The following is a 25,810-nucleotide window of genomic DNA, read 5'->3' on the forward strand; positions in this document are numbered from 1 at the left end:
TACTTTTAACAAGTGTATGGACTTAAGCTCTGTAAAATATTAAAACATTAGAGGTTGTGTTTGGGTCAGGTAAAAATGTGCCAAGCATTTTTACACAGTCAGGTCTAAGTAGGGGGTTTGGATATGTTTATAGTGAATTAAATATAAATAAGGTGCTTCAGAGGATCATCACCAGCTGAGATCAGCAGCAGAGGAAAAAGGAAAGGCAGGGGTCAGGAAATACAACGAGACCTCTGTGGCTTTTCACTACAGATCTGTGCTCAAGCAGGACTGAAAACAGAACGGACAGAAATCAAAGACAACATGCATAGTAATGCCATCGTGGAATGACACACCATCTGTTACACATGCACTTTGCATCGTGGTGTGAGTGTGTGATGGAGAGAGAGAGAGAGAGAGAGAGAGAGAGAGAGAGAGAGAGAGAGAGAGAGAGAGATTGTGCTGTTGTTTGTAAGCTAATGTGTGGTAGAGGAAAGAGTGGTGTAGATTTTTGGAATGGTGATACAGCTAAATTAAAAAAGGGTTATATAAACGTAGATCATAATGATACATAATTTTTGTTTGCATACGCAGCTTAATTTTAATTGACATGCATCCCATTTATTTTTCTCATTTTATGTAAAAGCACTTTGAGTTGCATGTGGTGTATGAGGGGTAAGTTATATTACTTCATTATTGTCAGTGAAGTAGTAGTACTGGTGCAATTAAAGGAACAACACCCTCTATCATACTCCAAAAAGATGAAAAATAGTGTTTAAAAGAAAACTTATGTTTCACAGTCCTTCACAGTGTTAGAAAACATAATTTTTAAGATAATCACATTTACACTTTGCCTGGTAAATACTCATGACATGAAATTCAGATTTTTAAAATAAATGAAAATCGGATTTTTTTTAGTCCACATGGAAAGAAGACATACATATTGAAATACATCTGAGCTACAATGTGCTGTGTCTGTATAAATCTGTTCAGTTACGTTCTGCTCCAACTCATCACCGTTACAGAGGCAGGGATCTTGTGAATAAACCTCAACAATCCTGCTACGGTAATTATTTTCAGCCTATTCATGTGAAATTGGTCTCATTTGCCTGACGGAACAGGATAACTTCTCAAAGGGGAGATAACAGACGAGACAGAGGCGAAAGCAGACAGGAAGCTCAGAGGAGACAGAAAGAGAGAGGACTAGAGAAGAGATGCGACAGTGAGATACAGTAGTCTGGATGTGATGCCTGTATCAATGGCACCTTGTCGCGCATGTGCGTGTGTGCATGGCAGGATACTGGAGCTTTGTGTGTGTGTGTGTGTGTGTGTGTGTGTGTGTATGTGTGTGTGTGTGTTACCTGAGGTGGACTGTCTGTTTCTGCGAGGGGAACGAGTAAGGCGTTGGTAAGGGTCAGTGGCCCCGTACAGATCCAGTGTCGACATGCACAACAGGATGGTTTTCTGCAGGTAGTCCACTACTGCTAGGCCGTTACAGTTCCCGAATGCCAAGCTGGACACACACGCAAAGCACAAAGGAAGGAAAGAAGCACAAACACACACAAAGAGAAACTGACTTTTTATTCCCTAACATTACAGGTGCAACTCACAGCACGATCAAACACAGCCAATTCTCCGGTGACATTTTAGTGTAATTACTGTCAGCAAACCTGCTTTTACATCACGATGCTCATGCTGCTGTTACTTTATTATCACCACGAGACTTCCCACAAGGATCTAACGGCACACATTACTTTGAATCCGATGCAGCGGTTGAAAAACTGTTTCATAAAGAAGATAAATCCCTCTATTGTTTATTCAATTTGCATGTCAGTGAAAAAAAGAAAAGAAAAAAAAAAGAGATGCATAAATGTCACTCCCTGCCTTTTCTGTCACTGCACTCTGGTTTCCACCCAGATGTCAAGCTCGGTTTATGTTACTGTCACACGGTCAGATGGTTCAGGCGGTGAAAGCATCCACAGCGTCCATCTCAAAACTGCACATTTCACCCAGCAAACAAATGAGCCTCTCTGTCCTGCGCTTCATGTAAACAATAATTGCTGGACTGTGATTACACGTCTGAAAGCCCATCAATAGGAACAAGACAGTGGCAACCGGACTTTCACCAAAATACACATAAACATGTTGACCTAATTTTTGATTTTCTTTAACAGCCAACAATTTTTTAAAGTAGGACTGTCACAGTTAGAATTAAGAAATATCACTTCTTCATAGCTTGATGTTTCAATAGTTCAATTCAGATAAATTATGCATCACTTGCTACCATGCCACTGATCAATGCCTTTAACATCAGGAACTGTTTAGTTTCCATGAATCCAAATGAGGAATACTGATTTTTTTTTTTTTTTAAACATGGACAAACTCCTTTTCTTTTACTATCTAACAAGTTTTGTTACTTATATATGTGACATGTAGAGTGAAATGAGCAAACAATAGAAAAGTCAAAAAAATGAATAAAAGGAAAACAACAACAAAACAAGAGTCTGTAACAGGAAAATTATGAAACAGCCAAATATCCTGAAATGGGTCAAAGTACTAACATGGCTAAAGGGCAAAAGTAGCTAAAACAGATACAAATGCTGAAAGTCCAAACAGCTAAAACTGCCGAAAACTGGAATTAATTCACAATGATTCTCAATTGTAGTTCTTGAATTTCATGTTTTTTCTGCCTCTCAAGAATATTTATCAGTGGAGCGTGGGTAATGACAGCTTTTGTTTGGCCTAATGCATACAATTCCTTACAGAAACTACAGCATAGTAATAAGCTACCCACAAACTGAGCACATTAAACAATTCATATTATATAAATATTTTAAAATACATTTATTGTAAACAGAGAATACTTCTACAGTCACTTCTGCTTTCTAGATGAATGGTTGCCAAACCTTTTTCCTGTGGATTGCTGCAGACTGCAGTACGCAATGGTATAGAGTTTCGTTTCCCTACAGTTTGGTCTGATTTCATTTATATCTCACATCGCCACAGATAGCGAGCCCACTGATCTCATGAAAAAGTTTTCCAATGAAATCCCACGTTGAATGCGATATGACTGCGTATACATGCGTAAAACATTATAAAAGGCCATGGGGATGGTCGCACGCAATACCATCATTATCTTTAATCATTTTTCTACAACGGCGTAACGTCTTGTATGATTTCGGAACGACCACACAGTGATGTTCAACATTTCTGACTCATTTCCGACTGTTCATGTATAACTCCTTACCAGCTATTCCACAGCAAAAGAAACTCAAACATGTTTGTTTTTGGAAAAATCATTTCAGTCTTGGACAGCTTCGGACTGTGGCGTACTGATTTTGTGTCATTTTGGAAAGGCATGTAGCAGTCAACTTCCTGATCCGCGACTGTACGCAGTCCAGTGTGAAAGCTGGTGAACACTCCTGACATAAAAAGCAGGACCCTTCCCAAAAAAAAAAAAAAAAAGGAAAAGGTAGTTTAACAAGTTTTTTTTTCTAAATATCAGAAGGTTTTCTTCGACATGTGCAGATAAACTATTAGACTCCACCTCTGGAGACCGTCCAACGATGTCTTGGACCCCAGGTTGGGAAACTCTGGCAAAGAATCACGAGGCGACAGACGGAGGAGGAATGACATTTCTATGTTGCTGCTTATTACTTTTTATATTGCAGAGCTTCCATGACTATTTTACTCTTCTCTTGTGTATACATAATAGAGCGTGTATGCGTGTGTGTGTGTGGAGATGCCTTTGCGTCAGTATTCTTGAGAAAGCCAGCAAGCAAGAATAGCACAAAAATGAATCGATTTCTTTTTATTCCACTCAAGCTGTGAATCACTTTAGAGGAATCATTCAAATGATGTTGCTGCCTTGACCCACGTAGAGCTTTTTGAAAGAGACTCTGATTTTATTGGTTTCTGCCAACAGAGCTGCTATTCAGGGCCATACAAGTGATCTTAAAGTTCTCTAAACCTGACGAGTCAATAAATGACTTCTCAACTTCAACATGACATATTTTAATGATTTGAAAGTTAAAAAAGAAGAAAAAAAAACAACAAGTTTAGAATTACTTTGAACATTGAAGGGAAAAGTCTGAAACGAGACAGAAAAAGACCCCACAACACACAACAGAGTTAACTTGGACAATTTGATTATAAGAAAACATCAAATCATCTATCAAGGTGCTAAAGGCACCGGAAATTGCACAAACTATAAACTTTGTTTCTGAGACATGTTATAGAAGGTTACTATTTCACAGTTCTTTAAAGAATCTGATTCATGAACTGGACGCAGGCCGATGTTACTGTTTCTGATGATGTGGGATTTTTACTGTTCTTGTAAGAAAAATTTGTTGCTTCAGGATTAAAACTAGGGTTGGCGATCTTGGAAAACTAGCGTTAGCATGTAGCATCTCCCCAAGGCTCCGCCTAGCTAGCTCCGCCCAGCTCCCACCCCATTGGAGAAGCTCCCGTTGGGAGCAGAGACGCGGAGACATTCGCGGCGCGTGCTGTGCGCGCGGCACTTCCGCGTCCAGTGCGTTCCTGTCCTCAGCGCTTCGTTTCTTCGTTTTTCTTTATTTGCACAACGCCAAGGTATGGCGCACTGAACGGTGAGTGAACCTCCAAACATTCGTCTCCGCCGTTCTGCATCGACGCCCCGTCCTTCTACGCGCGCACTGAACCAGGGTCAGTGCACGCGTACATGTACGCGCAGGGGGCAGGTCGAACGGCGAAGGGATTTGATTGGTTTAAAAAAAGGTGTCCCCTCAAGACTATTGGTTGCTGTTTGTCCCGTTGTACTCCTGCTGTAGATAGCGGATATTTTCCAAAGTACTTTAAAAATATGCTATGAATTGCTTCCCATCGGGTCATAAAGATCATTTTAACCAGTATTTAAAAAAATGTATCTCATTCAAATCGCCAACCCTAGCTTTAATGAAGCACCGTTTCTTCAGTCAGCAGAGGCCTGTTAAAGTCAGAACCAATTCACCTAACTCACACCTAACAAAAGCTAACAGTTGTCTTATGAGCAGGCTAGAGACACAGCAGCTCAACTATTTTCACATATTGCGGCTGCCACAAGTAACAAACACACTAAAACTTTGCAATGTAACTGCAATGTTAATTTAATTTTATAAATCGAGTTAATGCCAAAAAGTACTTACTTCATAGCAGGTTATTCCCAACATGCCCAAACAAGAATTTAATGTCGTAAAATGTATTCAGACTTTTTCAAAGGTATTTTGACTTCAGCAGATTAAGTTATTAAACTTTCACTGTTCTAAAAAGTCTCACATCTGCTAATTGCAGGTGGTGGTGTTTATTCATCGTTCCAAAATCTTATACATATATAGTAGCTTTCCATGCCACTGATTTAATCATATTTCAGAGGACCTCGCCTCGGCCTATAGAATCTGATTTGCATCCCAACAGAGACACAAACTGACAGATGGGCTGAGCTCTGCACACACACAGAAACATGTTTTGTGTGTGTGCTTTCAAGTCCACTTTGTTTTCTGTAGATTTATGTCTTAGCCACCATCAAACTGTCCTCTCTTGCTGTCAACTGAAACCACTGACATGTAATTCCTCTATGGCAGCTTCTACAGAGCCAGCTATGTGCTGCTTGGCTGGATTATAGCTTTAAGTAAACCGAACATTTACAGCTTTCTGCCAGTCTTGGTGTCATTTCCACAATCGCTAGCGTAATATCTGTTTTGAGCAGTGGAAGCTGTTATGACGATGAAACTGCATCAAAATGACCAGCACTGTAATGACACACGTGACATGATATCTGGCTGACTTACAGGCCGTAGGCAGAGTTGATGTCCAGGCTGGTGATCTGTTGTGGAGGTTCTCCGTCTACCCACAGCAGCTGGATGACCAGGTCAGACTGATATCCAGGAGGGACCCGGACCATTCGGTCCTTCACCCTGAAACACAGACACAGGTAAGACTGGACTGCTGATGTAGACATTCATTTAGTGGTGGGACTTCATATACCTTCAAATACCATAGTGAGTAAACAAACAAACAAATAAATAAATAAATAAAATGTGCTTACTTTTACTTTGCATTTCAACAATCGATATTGCAATATAAATAAGTTCAAAGATATATAAAGATACAAAGATAGATAAATCATGCTCGCATCTACGTGTTTTCCACTGAGGCGATATCACAGACAGCCGTGTTATTAGCTAAACTTTCATTCCACAGATTTTTAAATGTAAACTTTCCATCCACTGGACCAAGCAAGTTGCTCTCATCTGCTCCATGCGTTAAAGTCATCAGTGCATCAATGTTACGATTGCTATCATTGTCAGGCTCACAGGACACTGGAAGCAATAACAGCTGGCTGTGTATGGAAGCATGATAGCACTGCTGACAGGTCCATCACGGGACAAGCACAGAGAGACAGACAACCACACACACCTCAAGACAATTTAGAGTCAGTCATTTGCTTCAAATTAGTCTACTCCTCAGATTTGTCTAACTTCACTGTGGAAATCAAAAGTGCACACATTCACTGGGAGAGCATGCAAAGAAGGCCCTGCAAAACCTGGACTTGCACCAGTTAACCTCTGGCTATGAACTGAGAGTGCTACACCACTGAACCACCATGCAGGCCTTAATCTTACTCCATAATGAGGGAAAAGGAGGAAACAGTATGACTCAATGTTTTATCTGCTGTGTTAATCCTTTTCCATAACAAAAAGTCACTGGAAGCGCGTCTGTAACTCTCGGCTAGACGTTTACCTCTAATGTTTTCCTCTATTGTCATAATGTGAGTCAGATCAGGATGATTCCAGAACTTTAAGAGGTCAGTTCTCGTACTTCAACTGATACTATTCAAATAATACATAACTGCCAACATGACAGAACACCGTTATGTTTCAATGATGGCTGATGGATCACCTGCCACAGCGACCGTGTGAATTTGTGTGAAGAAGTCTTACTTGAGGCATGGGACGCTGTCTTTCATGCCCTCCGGCGTCCTGTTTCCAGGGCTGGCTGGGTGTTGGTGGTGAGGCTGGGGCGAGTGGGAGCCGGGCTCCGTGAAACAAGGATTGTTCTCATTCTCCGACGGGGAGATGACATCCTCCGGCTCACACTGCAAGCGCACCTCTAACGACTGGGGATGAAAAAGCGCAAAGAAATACGAATGAATGTGCAGCAGCCATCAGGGCAAAGAGCTCGCGCAGTGGTGTAGGAGGTCGGAGTGGAAGTCAAAACTGGCAGCGTAACAGTGCCACCTTTCCCATTTCACTCACCACTATCTGCGTGTTGGCATCGTATTTGCTGAAGCGGTACAGGATGATGTGAGCCGAGATGCCAACCACACAGAAGATGCGACTCTGCGGGCACCAGCTGACCATCTGGACGGCGAAGGGGTCTTCCTCCACCAGCTCAGCAGCTCGGCCCTCGCCGGGCTTCGGCTTCTCAAACACTTTGGAGGTCTTCAGCTTGTATAACATCTGCAGTGTGACTGATTCCAGAAAATATTGGGGACAAAGGTGATACTGAAAGACTCTGTCAGAGCACGTCTGTCGAAACATTTATTCTGATATTCCCAGTGTTAATAAAACTATAAATTATTCTTGGCACCGGTTTCGCGGAGTCACTCGTGTTTTTGCTTGTCTCCACCATCCAATTTGACATTAGTATTTTCATACTCTGAAATGTGGTCTCCTTTCCATTCGGTGAGAAGTTTTCAAGCTATGATTAGTCCAGCTGTATAAAATGCATTAGGCCGCTGATGCGTCTGGTGAGGAGGGAAGTGATTTTGACCATAACTGGCTGATTTATTTTCCATTTCACCTTTGCATTGCACAAAATCGGATGCTGTGCTTTTATCTAAAAGGAAAAAAAAAAAAGCAGTCGCAATGTTGTGGATTCAAGCACAATATAAGTGGTTGAAGTGATTGAACTGGGCAACAGCTTGGACGATGTACAAGAGGAAAAAGGAGCCGTGTGAATGAACGGGGAAAACACATTTTATATGCTGAGGTCAAATATACTGAGAGAAGGTCAACATATGCAAATGTATGGAGGCTGTGGGTTGGGATGGGTAGTTTGGCCCCCGAGGACAAGCGGGTCTCACTCTGCAACGATCCACCTATTTACAAGCGTTTTGTTATTATTTTCTCGACGTACACACTCTCAAATGTGACACGACTGCAGGCAATTTATTGACCTAATTTGCTTTGGAGCACCTCATATCACACAACTGCTATTAATTTACTTTGCTATGCTTTCCTTCAAGCCCACGGCACAACTGAAATTACTCATCACGGAATTTATAAGGAAAAAAAAAATGTTTACTCGAGTGAGTTGTGTAACAAAAGCCTGAGTCGAACAAAACGTGCAGCTACAGGAGTGACAGAGGAGCTGACTACTTACTTGCAGATGCATCCCAAAACTTGATTGATCCATCAGCATGTCTGAACAGAAAGACGAAAAAGGGACAATATGGGAATATATACATTTTTAAACTTTTAAGGTCTGAGTCTTACAAACACACAGACTGCACACCATTAGTTCATATGAAGCAGTCGTTTTGGTTGAAAACTCAAATGCTAAATACAAGTTAACATTTAACAGGATACCGATAAAACTGAGCTTAACTCCACTGCTGCTTGGTTGATGCTTTGAAATGTGTGTTTTAATAAAATAAATCAGAAAAGGCACCTTTAGTTGCCAAAATTATTTGAAGTAACAGAATTTTTGAGTAAGAGTAAGCATGTGCACCAAATCTGTGACTCTTCTGAAAACCCTTTGGCCACCCCAAATGTCATCAGCGTTACTTTGTTAGAGTGAAAATTAACTTGTGATTTCCACATTTTTAGAGGGTATTCGAGAGATTAATGAGGACGACCAGGCTGAACAGCTAAGAAAAAAAAAAAAAAAACCTCCAGCCTGAGGTGGGCACTGGGTGGCGGCTTAAGAAGTAAAGTTCAATTTTCACCGTTCTTTGTGGCAATAAAGGTCTTTTTTTTGTTGTTTTTGCTTTGTTTTTTTACTATGTAAGCTGCAGAAAATATCCTTAAGGACTCAAAGGGCCGACTGCCACTGAAATCCATGAGCGTCACTGCGAAGCAGACACCCCCCGGGGTGCGAGCTTTAGAGCAGGTTAATGTCTATGTCTGGCCTCTAACAAAACAGAGTGGACTCGGAAATGATGGCGTGGTGTTTTTCACATGCTCAAATCACAGGCATAAATGTGACATTCAAACAGCCATAAAGAGTCATCAGCAATACACGACTTTATACACTGAACAAAACTGTTGCTGTTAATTTATTCATTGACAACGTTTCAGTAAAAGACTTAATGACAAAGTGAGCAGCAGATGGCAACAAAGCTCAGGCGAGACGTAAGTGATACCTCGCTAGCTACTTTATTATATGTTGTTAACAAAATATTATTTGTAATAAAGTCATACTGAATTGTGATTGTTAAACCATGTTAAGGGCAACTTAAATTCTGTGCTTTCAAAAACACTGCTAAAAGTCCAATAAAGTAAAAGCATAGCTTTAAGCTTTATTTTTTTAATGGACAGAGTTTATCATTCCTGTCCTTGTGATTAAAAAAATATATATGTGACCCCTAAAATAACCTGAGTTTGATGCTGCTGACTCACCCTGTGATGATGATCTCTGGATAAGTGTGTGAGCCCAACGTCCACGTGCCCCCACTGACTGGCCACTCCTGCCCGGGGCACAGAGGTTACAGAGGGTTGATCATTAAAAAAAGGAAAGAAAAAGACAAATAAACAATCATCTCCCTTTTCATGAGGACACTGCATAACCTTCGATATTGCGTGCTTTCATTTCTTTAAAAACTAAACTGTGCTTTCAGAAAATACAAAACCAAACTGATTAAAATGACACACAGGTTAATAACGACAGCGCATCTTTTCCTTTAAGTGCAGCCGCAGTGACGGCGAGAAGTGGAATTAGCCTGATGAATTCTGTACGGCATTCATCCTGCAGTTCAAGGCAGGAAGCCTTGTACATCAAAAGGAAATAATTTCCTTACAAAGTACAGGTACATCATTACACAAGTGTCTTTGAAAAGAGAGTATAGGAATATTGTCCTTGAACATCTTAAAGGGAATTAATTATCAAACAAGACTGAACTGTAAGAGAAGTCCAATACGTTCTGCTCTGAAGTCCTTGCTTGTACCTTTTGACTGTAGCCGGTCTTCTTGTGTTTGGTTCCTATGGAGTAGAGGATGGGGATGATGTCTGGTGGACAGTCTGCGAAATAAGCTGTGCAGGTAACTGGAGACTCGTGGATATCCATGGGGTAAGGGTTCTCAAAGACAGGGAAGCTGCAAGACACAAACAGTATGAGGCGGTAAAATCAATCTTAAAAAAGCTCAAGACATTATCAAGGATTATGCAATTTTGCATTTGTGTGTTTTTGGAGTTTGTTTTAACTTCAGCTTTTTGTAAGTTTTGTCCATTTAAAAAAAAAATCTCAGCCTTTATGTTGCACTGACTAGACTGTGCTTTTGACTTATTTGTATATTATAATGACAATAAGTAATCCATCCATCCATTTGTAAGACAAAGAGGGAGCAGATGTGATGGAATGTAAACATGCTTGAAAACATGTCTACATCAACTACAGCAAAATAAAACCAGTTGTGTCAATGTCTTTTTTTCCTATTCTGAATTATTCAATCCATATAAAACATTCCAGTTGAAGACAAATACTGTCGTTATAATGAACCACTTACACACAGCTACTGGCGAATCAATGAGCCGAAACTGTCAAAGACAATGTGGACATGCTAAAACTACTTCGGGGTGTTATCAGGGGACTTTTACATCTATCAGCTGTAACTAGGTAACCTCATTTACTGAGCAGCCTCATTCTGACCAGAGTGTCGTTCTGCTTCTCCGTCACACGTTCTGGCCTTAGGTGTTAATTTCTTGAAATTGCACCACACCAGTATCTTTCACCGTGACTTTCATGCCTTTGAATAAGAAATCTGACTGGAGTGGCAACATTTTCAGTTTAACAGGAAAGTGACATCCAAATATCTAATGGATGGCATTCATAAAAGTTCCATTCTAAGAATAAAGAGTCCTCCAAAAGAGCACTAAAAGTTCCAAACTAAGTGCTTCCTCTTAAGAGCTTCAGACACAGATGCTGAGGACTACATTTAGATGGATCGGGAGACAGATTGATCGATCTCGCTGTGAGCTGACCTTATATCCATCAACACATAACAGTCCGCTTCGTTTTAGAAGTTTCTTCCTACTTAAACTGAGAGGTTCAAAGCTCGTTTCTGCCTCTCAGGGTTATTTTAACATAACCTCTGGTCTCTCTGTCGGCCTGAAGTATTGATTGCTTTGATTTGGAGTGATGACATATGTTGCGTCAAAAGCAGAGGTAAGGTAGTGTGATTCATTCGTTTTGGTATCAGTCACACACATCTTCTATCTTTACATGGCGTAAAACACATACTTGCTCTGTGTCAGATCCACAACGATTAGGTCCTTCTCCAAAAGCACGACCACTGCGTAAGGCTCCTGAACCTCTGCAACACACAAACCAGACACAAGGGGATGAAGCTTTTCATCCATATTTGTTTGCTCAAGGAGTGATTTTAATAAGCGTTGTCATGAAACAGAATTTTATGTCAGTCATGGAAAACACCGTACTGCCTGGAATTGTTAAAGGTTAAATCAGGTAATGATCCAGATTTTCACATGAACAGCTATTTGGGTTCAAAATTTGTTTTATATGAGAAAAACTAAAATGGAGACGCATATAAGTAGAGACACAGCAAAGCAGCACATCTTCATGAGCAAGGCAAACTAAAAATACTGCAATAATATCGTAAATGTTTTTGTGTAACATTAAAGACAGAAACCAACAGCAATCCATATGTTTTATTCATTTCTGTATTTGTGTTTCTAGTTACTCCTGCAGGAAATATCTGTCTTAGTTCAGCTTTTAATTGCTCCACAGTCACAAACTCTGTCTGAAGTTTAGTGCTGACTGTTCACAGTGGGTTCATGGAGAGTCTTGGCTGAAATCAGCTGAACTGCCTTCCCTGTGGACGAGAACTAAATCTCTGCTCAAAACAGTAAAACCACTTGAGCTGAAGTGTTGTAAGTGACTCTGTGTGCGCTCACCGTTGTTGTAAGGAGTCTCACAGAGCACCATGAACTCCACAATAGGATAGTCCATCTCCAGCACAGTGATGGCCTTGCCATGCATGATGGTTAATGTTGGCCGCCGTCCCGCCTTGTCATATGAAAGACCCCCAGAGAAGATAACAAAAGGCTCGCTGTTGTGAGAGGAGCACAGAAGAAGAGCAAGAGTTTGTTCTGGATTGTATTAGAGTTCAAATTACTTATGCAAAAAAAAAAAAAAAAAAGTACAATACTTTGAAAATTTCTTATTGTGACATAATGTACGTTACGCATAATGCGAGAGCCTGACTGAACTGTGATGGATTCTAAATTTACACGCCTGAACATGTTTGTCCAGCGGGATGGAGCCTTACAGCCTCAGATGCCAGTCCACTGCGCCGACGTGACGGAGGTTACAAAGTGCACAGAGAGAGCTCAGTGAGAGCCATGATGGCGTGACACTGAGACGAGTGAGGAAAATCTGGACGAGGGAGACTTTCTTTCTCTCAATATTCATTGGAACACAGAATACATCTATTTTTCATGGAGACTACATCAGGTTGCGCAGAAGATCTCGCGGTCTGTGTGGCAATCCCTTTTGTAGGGCATCAGAAAGTTGCCACACCAAGGGGATTGGGGAATATGGTTAAAAGCTTTAGGTTGTCAACAGTATATACTTATTTAAACATTAAATCAAACCTGGTGGTAAATGTACAGAAAATGAAGTGAAAATGCACAAAAATCTGGAAAAAAACATGAATTGAACACAACAAACTCAACACATGCTCTGCTTCTGAAATGGAGATAGTGGGAAATGTAGATGTGAAATGAAGGGGAAACAAACAAAAAGTGAATAAAAGCAACTGATTAATGAATGACTCATCAGGGTAACCCAATGTACATGTATGATGATAAAAAACAAATGAAATGAAGCAATAGAGAATCATTTTCGAGGAACAAACCTGCTTCTTGAGGTCTTGTACTCCACCTTGAGGATGGGTTTACACGACTCCTTTCTCCCATCCTTTTGTATCTTTCCTGGATTTCAAAGACAATATCAAGTAGATGAATAGCTTCTACAAACACAATCGGAATCATTTCTTATTTATTATCACAACTCTGCTTATAAACAGTCCACAAATTTGTAACACATCAGTGATTTGATTTTTTTGTTCTTTTTTTTATGCTCGATTAAATCAGACCGATCTTTTGGATAAACTTTAAACTTACTCAGTACTCTGTGGTTGTTAAAGTTTTTACAGTGTGTACCACCTGAGAACACAGGAAGCTGTCCAAGTACCATTATGACCAATCCAAACATAACAGAGTCTTACCTGATTAGTTATAAACAGACAATTAAACTTAGAACCAAACAGCTCCAGTGCAGCGCGACCCGGAACAGGGCAAGAGGTATAGAGGATGAATAGATGGACAACTTTGGTCCACATAACAGAAGAAGGAGCTGTCAGTGGTGGTAACAGCTTGCTGTACTTATTGGACTTGGCTTGTCACAGGTACAAAGTAGAGTATATTTGTTAAGAATAAGAGAAACATTGGAAGGATGAAGACAACACAAATTCAGTGTCATATTAAAAGACAGGTTCAAACTGTAACCTACTTTAATTTTGACTCATTCAAGAAGGGTAATGATGAACTGGTTGAGAAAACACTGTACTTGATTACAAAGCCATTGTAAAGAAATATGAGTGGAAGTTGCTGCCAAATTATAAATAATCCCTTTAGTTCAGTTTAATCAGGAGTTTTTAGTACATAATATTCAGTCTAGTCTATTGCTCTGTTCCTCACTCTGACTTTTCCTCCACAGCTGTCTTCATACGAGAAAAAAAAAAAAAAACCTTAACAATATATGTTATTATAAAACTGATAACGACAAAGTTCAAGCTGAACTCCACCTGGAAAATAAGTGGGTTTTTTTTTTTCCCATCTCCTACCTCTGTGTCCTTGACTATTTTTTTCTGTTTGCAGTTCTTTTCAGCGAACAGCAGACCATTACGACAGCTGGCTCTTTTAAAAAGAGTTATTTTTCTCTTGCTATTCATAATGAAAGGATTCTGCTGTTGACACAAAGAGTTAGTCTCTCAGCTGAAACCTTGGATTTCTCTGTGTGAGCATTGTGTTGTGGAAGAAGGCACAGTTTCTGAAAAAAGCACTTTCTGAAAAAAGAAAGGGAAAATTGTAAAAAATAAAAATAAAAAATACAAGAAAAGTACTGTATGAGAAGCAACAGAAACTGTTTCAAAAGTCTTTTTTAATACTTCTGGAGGCTTTATAAGAATAATTATTGCTGTGACAAATTCAACAAAGTGTTTATTGCAGCGGGAGCTGTGCATGTGTCTGTTGGGTGTGATGAGTGACTGTTTTTACTGGAAGCAGACATTTTTTCAGCAATTAAGAGAAAAGCTTATAAGTGAAAACAGCACAATGAAAAGTATATTTCCCGACTAACCACAACTACACTGAGCAATTTCTTTAGGAAAGAACAAAGGTTTTAAGTGTGGAACTATGTTTTCCCATTCTAATGATGCAGAGATCAGCAGACTGCATTGACTGCATAACTGTCATAAAAAACAAATCTTTAAGACTTTTACAGAGCTCTCCATTTCTTGTGGGATCAAATCGGCTATTCAAGCTTTGTGTGAGGTTGTGTATGAGACATGGCTTTGTTTGTTATGTCAGTGCTGAATTTTAAATGTGTAAATAAGACTTTAGCTTCAAGGAAAGGTCAAGAAAAGAAAAACAAAATGAAAAGACAGATTTCAGTAGCAGAGAGGCTGCTTCACTGACTGGTCTATTCTGCTTAGTATGTAATGCAGTGTGCTGTTTATTGTAAATCGATTAAGAATTACAGTGAAGATTCTAGGTTCTGATAAAAATCAAATTAGAAATGCTTCCTGTAAGTATTTACTGAGAAGTGTTGTATGGGTATATCACTGCTGAGGCTAATGGATTTCATTAAAAGTGATTGGGGAGTTACAGATTAGTAGCGTCGTCACTGTATTGCTCCAAAAGATGGCTCAGAATGAGTTGGAACGTATCTCCAGCAATCTTGCAATGAGTCAACAATTCAGTAAACAAAGCATGTTAAAGGCCCAATGAAATTCTGAAAACATTTCCCCAATTTTTCCTTATTTGAGATGTTTCATCAGTCATTTATAATTTCATCTGCGACAAATAATGACAGTAACATCATATCAAACTGTATTAAATGATTGATAGATAAATCTTGATTCAAACTTGTTTCTTGATTCTACATCTAATAAAATCACTTTGCTTGTTTGCGCCTTCTAATCTGCATCAAACCGCAGTGTTGGCTTTCAATTCCATATCAACCTGCCGGGTGTGTGCATAACTTGATTAAAGCAGGATGAACACAGTTGGAGCCTTCCACTACTGTTTTTACCCGAGATTTGTAAATATAAGTACAAATAAATTAGACATATGTTAAACTGGGCCTTTAAGAAACAAACATTAGATAGATAGATAGAACTTTATTTGCCATTGCAACAACTACAACGAAATTGTGAAGCCCTTCAATCAGTGCAAAACAGGCCCAGGTGGATAAATAAGATAAGAATAAAATAAGGCAGATTTAATTGGTGGGATAGCTAAATGACAAATTTACATTATACTGTCAGACTTTTTTTTTAATGTATTTACTGCCACAGCTGCTTTGTTACCAGAAGATGTGTCAAATATTTACTCTCCTTGCTTCCTGTTTTCGGGCAACACGCTCACTCATTTTCAGCTCCCCTTGTCCTCCTATCGCTCTGACCCTGTGTGAAGCTAAATATGTTTCACAAAAACAATCTGCTCAAACTCATCCGAGGCTTCAGGCTGTTTGCTCTGTCCGCCCGCCACTCGCGTCCTTCCCTCCCGCTCTTCCTGTTTTGTGATTTCGCCTGAGATCGCAGCTCACGCTGAGGAAGCAGAATCCTGACAGGGTCAGGGTGACTTGCCAGAGCGCAAATCAACACGGCGCGGGAAACAAACAGAAGGAGAGCCTGTGAAATTACTTGTAGATTCAAAGTAATTCAACTGAACCTGAGCTGGAGATTCTCACCTGACGGTCAGACGAACTGGCACTGACAGGCCGGCCGGGCGCATCGCAATGATCGTCATTTTCGGATTAGCTTTGTCATGCGTTCTAAATGTGCAGACACCCTGAAATGACTGTGGTTGACAAAGACCGAGTTGGTGGCTCAAAACAACTCAAATACAAGCAGTCCTCTCAGACCGGCCTCAGGCTACCATGTTTATCTTCCATGGTACCACAGATCCCAACGGAAACCAGGGTTATATTACTCCTCTCAATCACTGACACATACACAGATGAAACATTTCAAAGGTGATTAACTTGATTTTTCATGGAGCTCTTTAAGGTTCATCAATTTTAAATTAAGGAAAAAAAAGCTCATTTAGAATATAAATATTTACCTGATTAAATTGAGGTTATAATAAATCAATACACAGATCTATCCTCCATTATTCATGCAGCATTTGCATGTATTGGTCTTTCATTTCGGTGGCATTTCTATTATATTTTCGTAGTGTGCTTCATCCGATAAGCAGTCCTCAGTTATGTATCTCTATATTTTTTCTTGGATTACATGTTGGGGTTGATTTATTGTAATAACTCATGCGCCAAACTAAGTGCATCAAACATTTTGTATTTACTTTGTGCATATTAGTGTCAACCTGATGAGCTGCTTGATACTGGCGAGGAAAATTTGTGAATGTCTGTGTGCATCTGTCGTATTACATATGCATATACTCTGAACCATCTCATGTAATAAGTTCTATTTCTGTCTGCTATTTTTGATAGAAGGCCCATGGCCCAGAGTTCCTGGGTGGGATCATCAAAGCCTTCTGTGAGTGCGACTCACCATGAGGGAAGGTGACTTGGAATGGCTTGGTGGTGTTTCTGAGGTTCCACAGAGTCAGGCTGCCGTCCGAGTGACTGCACATGAACTGCTTCCCTTCATGGTGCCAGCTGACCGAATGGATGGCCTGCACCAATGAAGCAAGGTAGGGAGGGCTATTTTTAGAAAGAGTCATGAGGTACATTACACACAGTGAAACATTACAGGCAATTCAGGTGTTTGGAATCCTTTCCAGCATCGTCACGAATGTGTCTGATTGGCGCCGAGTTTTTTCACAGCATCTTCAGCAACACGAACAAAGAATACAGCCACAGATGGTAAAGCCACCAGAGAGGGCTGAGCAACCGAGGGCGCCTGAATCCTCAGAAAAAAAACTGCAATAAAATAAAGATGCTTCTAACAACCGACCATCCAAGTACACAGAAACACTGTCCTTCCAACAAGGACATTGTCACTTTTTCAACTAAGTTGAATCATAACGGAATTAATAAATTGTTTTTACAGTAAAACCATCCAGGTGAAAATGTCAAAGTCCAAAATTAAGACAATGGATTATCAAGCGACGACAAAGTTGTGCGTGTGTGTGTGTGTTTGCATTATGTGTTGTGGCTCCTTATGAGGGTCAACACCCTGGAAAAAGGTAGGAGGGCAATAAGCAATTTATATTGCAATTCCAACATGAATAAGTCAGAAGATATTTAGCCTTACAGTACTAAATTACTAAGTTAACCTTTTTCTCATTTGCCATTCAGTGTGTGAAACTTTGCAGCTTAGCTGGCCAGCAAAAATGCACATACACACACATATTTTAAAACTTTACCTGATTACACTCATTCAAGTACATTTATGGTCACAAAACTTCCACATTACGTAAGAAAAGCAGCAGGATGCCAGATGCCTTTTTAACTGAGCTACAGTTTGCTCTCCCAAGTTATTTCCATTCAAGTGATCCAATTGATGAACAGCCATTCATGGGACTAAAAAAGTGATGTGCAATAAATGACACAAGTACAACCTTTCCACTCTATAAAAAAAAGACATGGATGGTTTTATTTTTGTTAGGAACAGAAATGTCAGCATACTTTGGAAGGTTTCGTGACAGAAGAGGCGAGGTTCATTTTCAAAATTCTTCTTATTTTCTTTAATAATCTTATGCTTTTTCTTGGAGCAAATGCAAAACTTTATCAACTTGCATGCACTCAAAACACATGAAAGCACAAACTGCTCTATGTTCACGGCCTTCCACCAATTTAAAAATGACAAAACCCCACTGTGCTCAGCAGTACCCCCTTACAGCGTGGCAGAGGTACTAATTGCTTCACCTAATGGTTCTTCAGTGAGGTGTAATGTCAAATCAGCATGGCAAAATAATCACTAACATAGCACAAGAAAAACTTCTCTAAAAGTTTGCAGATGTATTAATAGTGTCCACAAAGAGTGCATCACAGGCAAAAAGTGAAAAAGTGAAACACACATGGCGCGCCCGTTTGGATAATTACACCACGAGCAGCCTCACTTTGTACGTCTCCTCGCTGTCTGATCGGGAAATACACCACATTACAACAAGTTTGCCAATTCTGATGAGAAAAATCATTCACTGGAATGGAAGCACACATGAATGTAATTTGCTACAGACGTCAGGATACAATGACCATTAATTTAATTTCATGATTTAACTGAAATCCAATAAATAAACTGCCCATTGATGCACTATTTATGCAGCAGTTAATGGCATTTTGCATAATCAAAATATATATACATTTTACATTTCTAACTGTGTGCAATTAAAATAAAATAAAAGCGACTGTTAGGAAGATAGTCATCTGTCAAAGGAGCACAACCTTTGACTTAAAACATCTCCTTTTCTGTGTAGAATTACTACCTAACCAACTATAAACCTGCAGCACAATCTAAGTCACTTAGAGACGCAGGGAACAGCCTCTTGATTTTATGCTCTGCTGCTCTCCGGGTGAACTGGCAACAGATGTGGCAGGCTTCACCTGTTCCAGCCGACAGTGCTGTGCCCGCCGTCAGAGACAGCCTGAACTGGTGTGAGCAAGGGTCCTCCAATTACGGCTGCTCGAAACAGCTTTAATTGGTTGACAGGATTTAATATTTGATGGCTGAGATGCCATGTTAGAAAAGAAAAGTTGAAGCTGCTCAAACAGGGGGGGAAAAAAAACACTTTGCTTTGTTGAGGCTCGGGTTCTGTTACTTAACAGGATCAGTGATGTGAGGAAATGAAGAAAAGACCAGACAAGATGCTGTTAAAGCTGCAATATACAGTTTTGCAAGAGTACATTCTTCATTCTCCTGCAGACCTGAAATCAATTCCATTGCCTTCATGCATCATTGTGGATCACATTTATTTTCATTATTTACAGGCCTCCAAGATACAAAACCTCAAAACCTTTGAAATGGCAGGAAACTACAGGACAATGCCAGGTTTTCACAGCACTCTCGAGTCATATGCAGTTTGTAAAAATGTTTTGTAACATGCATATGTCCCATTGTGAGACACTTTTGTCATTTTCTTTGATGTTTTTGCACATTCTTGTCTACCCTGCTTCCTGCTGCTAAAACAAGGAACCCCTGCAAAGAGATCGCTCAACAGAATACAAAATAATACGAACATTATGAGCTGAAAGACAGTGACCTACTGAAAGAATTCTCTTTAATACTGAAACAACAAATGGTATTTCTCCGTCATGAGTTTTTTCTGACGGGGCAGTGTGGCTCACCTCATCGTAGTAGATTCTGAAGTCGGCCTTCTTGGCCCGGAGGTCCCATTGTACAATCGTCCCGCTCTCAAACCCGATAAGCAGCTGTGGAGAGGAGTGACAGGGAATGGAAAATAAGGACGTGATGAAAGATGTAAGAGCACAGCATGCATCGACTGTGCCAGTGTAAATTACCGAAGTGCACTCTTCGCTGTAATGCCAAGCAGCTGGTTTGAATTGTAATAAGCTTATGATTCTCTGATTAAGCTGCTTCTGATGGTACAGTACAGTTTTGAGGAGACTGTGAAGACGTATTACCAGACTGGAACATGCAAGCTTTCTGATTTAGTTTCAATTACATGTGGCACGGTTACACAGGTGAGGCGAGGAGATCAGTCCATGAGGATTTGTTGCGGAGAACTCAAAGTCCACGTTTGATTCTCGTTAATCAGCTAGAACAGTGTCCAACTCGTCTTGGTCTTGATGTCACATACAGCCCGGACTGATAGAACAACAGCAAAATAACATTTCTACTAAATCATGGCAACTGCCAGGCAATAAATTACTTCGTGCTCAGAGTGAACCTGTCCTGACCCTCAGTCAGCCGCCGTCCAAAAATTCAGAAACTTCATTCTGAAGGTGAAACTGTGCTGTTTAAACTCACATGTATAGATTGGCATTCACCTCTGCAACATGGGGTTTTATCTATTCCTCATCCTAACCTCAGTTTTTGTTTTGCTTGTTTAGCAGCTACGTTATATCATTTGAGAGGACTGGGTGTCTTAAAGGTGTCAGAAAAGGTTAAGAAGGAAACTGGAGCAGTCAGGAGTTTTGACATCACTGACGTGATACCTTCTTATCATGTCAGTGTGTGCGCGCGCGCGCGCACACACACACACACACACACACACACACACACACACACACACACACACACACACACACACACACACACACACACACACACACACACGAAGAGAGCCAAGTCGACACAATCTGATCACAGATCAGAGGAAGGGGATCAGCAGTGCTGTTAGAGGAGCACAGCTTGCTGCTGAGAGGACACATCGTCTGCTATCTCACACACGTGAAGATGGAAGTTGACAGCAAATGAGATCGGAAAGGTAAAATCTTCCTTTCACATGTTTTGCGACCCTGAGCTTCACATCTCAACACCACCAGGAATGACAATGTCACAGTCATAAACAGTGCTAGATATCAAAAGTACACTATCTTGTGAGGGATCAACTTTGGCATACGGGGAACACATCAGTGGTATAAACTGCATTAGATAAGTATAAACACAAGATATATGCCTGAGACACGTTTGCTGTTGGAATAATACAAAACGACAGTCTTCAACATCGTACATACCGCTATTTTACAAAATAAAAAGGCATTAAAGGTGAAAAATGAATTGAATTCAGGTGCTACTGTAAGCGTGCAATCGGCAGAGATATTGTCATCTGTCTAATAAAATTCTTTTTCACTTTGTCCAGGTAATGTTTTCCTCTTTTGGGTCAATCGTTTGTTTGGAATCATAAGCTTTAATTGCTGGTTTTATGTTCCAACAAAACAATTCATTGCTCACTAGAGTGAAATGAAGGGCTGGAAACATTTAGGTAAATTAGCCTTGTAAATGTAAATGATTGTAATATAAAGAGGCAGGTTCATTCTCAAAGCTTAAAAGAAGGAATGAGTATCTTTACCAAACTCTGACCCCATGAGCTATAAGGTGACGCTGGTAACAATTCTACCATGAATATCTTGTCAAAACTTTAAATTCCAACATGAAAATTATTTTTGAATGTCTAAAAGTGACGTTTATTGTCCTTTCCTCATATTTCTTCTCTAATTATCCTACTTTTTATAAAGTGACATATTTACTTTCCCACAGCAGGCATTTTATCGGTTGACAATTAATTTTTCTGGGTTTCATTCACCCAAAATACACACATCTATCAATCCAGCAGTGCAGAACAGAAGCCATGTCATTTCATCCAGAAACAGCAATCTCATGTTAACTGAAAGTGCATGATGATTTGTGTGATATTTTACATTTTTTATGTCATTCAGATTTTCAATCTAATGGGGTGTAAAACATCTTGAAGCTACTGATATCATTGGAATTTCTAGTGTACATGGATTCAACTTCACCCACAGCCCTGCGCCCCTGCACTCTCTAAGATGAGAAGGGAAGAAGAGGAAAGATGTAGTCGTAGATGCATTCCTTCTCAGTTCTCCCTTCAACCCACTTCCATTCCAACAAGTAAAGGGACTTGTAAGATTTGACGCATTAGTTATAAATAAATGTGGTAACAAAAGGACACAAAAGCATTGACAGTCAAAACATTTCTTACTGTGAGTGCATGTAATCCACATAAGTATAACATGACTGCATGCCTAATGCATAACAACCGGTGCAAAGTTTTGGAAATAAAACTAAAATACCGTCTTTGCCCCCTATCCCTCATAAGAATTATAGATCTGCATCATTTTTCCTTCCCCCAGTATTTGAAGCAGTGCTTTGTCTTTTCTGGCACTGGATGACTACAGTGTGTGACAGCAGCTGTAAACTCATGTCTTGGTTTTAGGCCTTCACAGCATGTCAAGTCTCATTTTGCCCAGAGGCAGCAAAATCCATTGGGAAAATCAATATGCTCCTCAATGACCTCTCTCTTTACAGCAACCTCCACCTGCCACTTTTTCTACCAATTGGACTGAAACTTGACCCTAGAAAAACTCGCGTCAGATGAAAGGAGCTGCAGGTCTCTCACAGCTCTTTTCTTCCGGGTGCATAAGTGAAAAACGGACGGGCGGAGAAAAACACACAGGAAATGTTTCTTTTCAGTGAGCCACAGAGAAAGCAGGGATAAGAGAGTAAAGCTGAGCAATTAGGAGGAAAAAGAAAGCAAGACAGAAGGACAGGAAACAGTGAGAAGGGTAAAGACTGAAAGGGGTTTTGGGACAGAGAAGGAAAACAGAAATTTAAGTGGAGGCCGAGGAGCACAAAAAGGAGAGAGCCTATGTGCCTTAGAAGAAAATGACCCCCCCTGGGAGGCAGAAATAAAAAGGGGCTTTGTCGGCTTTGAGGATGTGAAGTTATATCTGCACAATGTGGAAAAAAAAAAATATAATAAAGCACTTTCAAGCATCTAGATGAGACCTGACAACTTGCTCAGACACTCAGTTTCGATTGACTTCATTATAACAACTTGAGAAATTAGAGAGTGAAAAGAAGGTCTGCAGCCCTCCTTGAAGGCACACTGGGTGGTCCAGGGAAAAAAAAAAAAAAAAAGAGGATCGAAGCTTTGCTTCAGACGGCTGAAACATTAGAGACGGTGTTTAGATGCGTTGATGGATGTTTGTTGCTCACCTTGCCTTCATCCTTTGGGCTGTCACTCAAATGAACCACAGGTCCAGGGTGAGTTTTAGTTGATCTGCGATGAGAACAAAAGACAAGAGTGAAGAAGCCATCAGCTGTAATGACGTGAAACAACTCTCTGAGAGGACTTGAACACGATGAGTGGAGTCTTGTCATTGTACCCAAACAATCACTGTTGGCTCTGCAGCTCACAAACAATTTGGCTAAACAGTGTGAAATCTATCAGCAATATGTGGAGGAAAAAAACACCCATTGGGTGTATTCTTACTGCATTTACCAGGGAACAACAGTAATAAAGCTCTACCAATAGTGTTCAAAATGCTTCAAAAGGCATGTTTGTTGTGTTAACAGTTTCTCTGTATTAACTGCTCAGAGATTAATCTTTTTCCATCACAGCACAGACCGAAGCGGGCTGGCATTTAGAGCTTTGGGAGGTAGTATTTCAGCATTAATAAGAGACGACACTTTTTTCACATTTTCGAACTGCTTCACTACAGCCGGCCATGTGTTACTTTTCTCACCGTCAGATTACAAGCATCTAAATGAACCGACTGTGTCCATTAAACGCATGTTCGTTTTCCTGTCACAGCTTCACATTTAACAATAATTATTAATTTCAACATGTTTAAATAACTGAAACCAAATCTATTTTATTCCAGTAAAAGTACTGATGATTTATTTTTATAATGTCTATGTTAAAATAAAGTGGCTGTGTAACTGTGTCTCAGATGTGGCGTTTTGAGTTGTGTATTGGATGATATGAAAAATGTATATTCTTGAAGCAGAGATTGTCCTGATTAATTTATATTTATCCTACACTCCTTCCCTCCTTGTCAATATGACTCTCAGCAATTCGTTTTTATTGTGAATTTTACTGAGAATCAAGAACCGAAAGCGTGAAAAACAGACTCAGCGCCAAGATCCTGGATGAGTCAAAGCTGTTGAGCTGTGAGAGCGGTGCCAAACATGCACGTGTCTCTCAGGCAATGTGGCTGCTCTAATCTGGCAGCTTGGAAATAAAACCAAGGAAAATCTGCTATGTTGCAACATATGCCGTGCAACCAGAAGATTATATAGGACAAGGAACAAAATCATGGCGATTTCAAGTAAAAGTGATCATAACCCAACAGTTCAATTCAACAAATGATCATCCTAAACTGTACTCACTGGACTTAAAAACACACTAACACAATATTTGCTAAGTGTTGTCAACTGTGACAGAAATCTGAAAAATTTTATAACAACATTAATCAGTCACTTTTCTTGAGATATTTGGAGCATATTTCTAATCCAACTTTATACATTAACTTAAATTTTGCTGCAGAAACTGGAAAACAGATATTTGGGGAGTGAGTAGGAATTCCACGCTGACTTCCAAGAATATCTGCATTGCACATGGATCATTTTGGATGTTTGCTTTCATGTCTGACTGAGCGTAAACACAGACATTATCTGCCTGGTGTCTCTATCGTAGAGAGCCTGCATGCTGTTCCAATCACTGCCAAACTCATATGTGCACGCAAATAATTAGCTTTACCAGCTGCAATATTTAGGCGATAAATATTTCAATGCATTCCCACTTACAATCCGATGAAACACTATTATACAATTCAATAGATTATTAAAATGAGTTATTTTGTACAGCTTCAAAAAAGGCTTTTACATTTTGTGTTTTATGTCAATTTAAATTGAACTAAGGAAACATTTAAATATATGCAACATTAACATCACACAGCATAACTGTAATATCGCTAATTTTTGCAATAAAATTTACAATGCATATCCATGCCAAAATTGGCAAATGTAAATGAGTGCCATCCGATATTTTTGAGCGCTTTCAGAGTTCACACATTCATATATCAAGGCTGATGTTGTGCCTTGTGAGGAGAGTATTCAGCTTTGAGCATGTGCACTCTGAAGGAGCAGGCACTCAATGTCACTGCTCTCCTTCAAACCTTTCACCTGCTGCTTGGACAATACTCATGTTATCCCCAGATATACTGTATATGGCTGCGATCCTCACATTCTGTAATTTGCTGTTGCCTGTGTATCAGCAAAAGTAAATTAGGAAACAAAAAAGGCAACGTAACACTGTACAACAGTTAATTCTTCTTGGCTGCGGTAACATTTCACAAAAGGTATTTAATGAAGAGAAAAGTCATTTGGGGACTACAGTGTCTGTTTACAACAGCCTACTTGTTATTTCCTCTGTAAACTGGTCCCATTTGGACAATTCAATTAATGAAAGGTAGGGGTGCTAAATAACAGCAGAATACTACAATAATTTATGTATGTAAGATTAAGATGATGATGAATTCATGAAGTTCTAAATTTAAATTGTGGATTACCTTCAATCTTAACAGCTGGTCTTTTTATTTGTTTGCCCACTGGATTGAATTTAGAATGGGAAGCTTTTCTGGCTTTCAGATAGGTGCAGTGTTTCACTGCAGGTTTTTATTTATTTATTTTTTTATCTGCTTTTGCTAACACGGGAGTAATAACCATTAATACAAGGTGACTGTAACCAATTATATATATCAGGGTACTATGAAGATTGGGCTTGCCCATTTACTGTGTGCAGTGCCAGAAAACATTATGTCCCTTCAGAGTCTGATCATTCTCAGAGCATGCTTCATTATTCTCACAAAAACAACATGCACGGTTGGCTCATTTGT

General features: G+C 39.8%; 1 protein-coding gene across 16 annotated transcripts in view; it reads right to left on the bottom strand.

The window, feature by feature from the left end:
- The window catches only part of stxbp5l (syntaxin binding protein 5L), a 167,095-nt gene that overhangs the window by 33,099 nt on the left and 108,186 nt on the right, over positions 1–25,810 (bottom strand). For all 16 annotated transcript variants that reach the window (XM_030112289.1, XM_030112286.1, XM_030112284.1 and 13 more), the window contains exons 6-18: positions 23,127–23,190; positions 19,772–19,855; positions 17,034–17,157; positions 13,092–13,167; positions 12,130–12,284; positions 11,456–11,528; positions 10,163–10,310; positions 9,618–9,685; positions 8,380–8,420; positions 7,251–7,465; positions 6,936–7,111; positions 5,784–5,909; positions 1,341–1,492 (exon numbers count right to left, since the gene is read on the bottom strand). In XM_030112289.1, the coding sequence (XP_029968149.1) occupies positions 1,341–1,492; positions 5,784–5,909; positions 6,936–7,111; positions 7,251–7,465; positions 8,380–8,420; positions 9,618–9,685; positions 10,163–10,310; positions 11,456–11,528; positions 12,130–12,284; positions 13,092–13,167; positions 17,034–17,157; positions 19,772–19,855; positions 23,127–23,190 (1,502 nt within the window). The remainder of the gene's footprint in view (positions 1–1,340; positions 1,493–5,783; positions 5,910–6,935; positions 7,112–7,250; positions 7,466–8,379; positions 8,421–9,617; positions 9,686–10,162; positions 10,311–11,455; positions 11,529–12,129; positions 12,285–13,091; positions 13,168–17,033; positions 17,158–19,771; positions 19,856–23,126; positions 23,191–25,810) is intronic.

Source organism: Salarias fasciatus, chromosome 16 (genome assembly GCF_902148845.1).
Source record: "Salarias fasciatus chromosome 16, fSalaFa1.1, whole genome shotgun sequence".
Classification (NCBI taxonomy): domain Eukaryota; kingdom Metazoa; phylum Chordata; class Actinopteri; order Blenniiformes; family Blenniidae; genus Salarias; species Salarias fasciatus.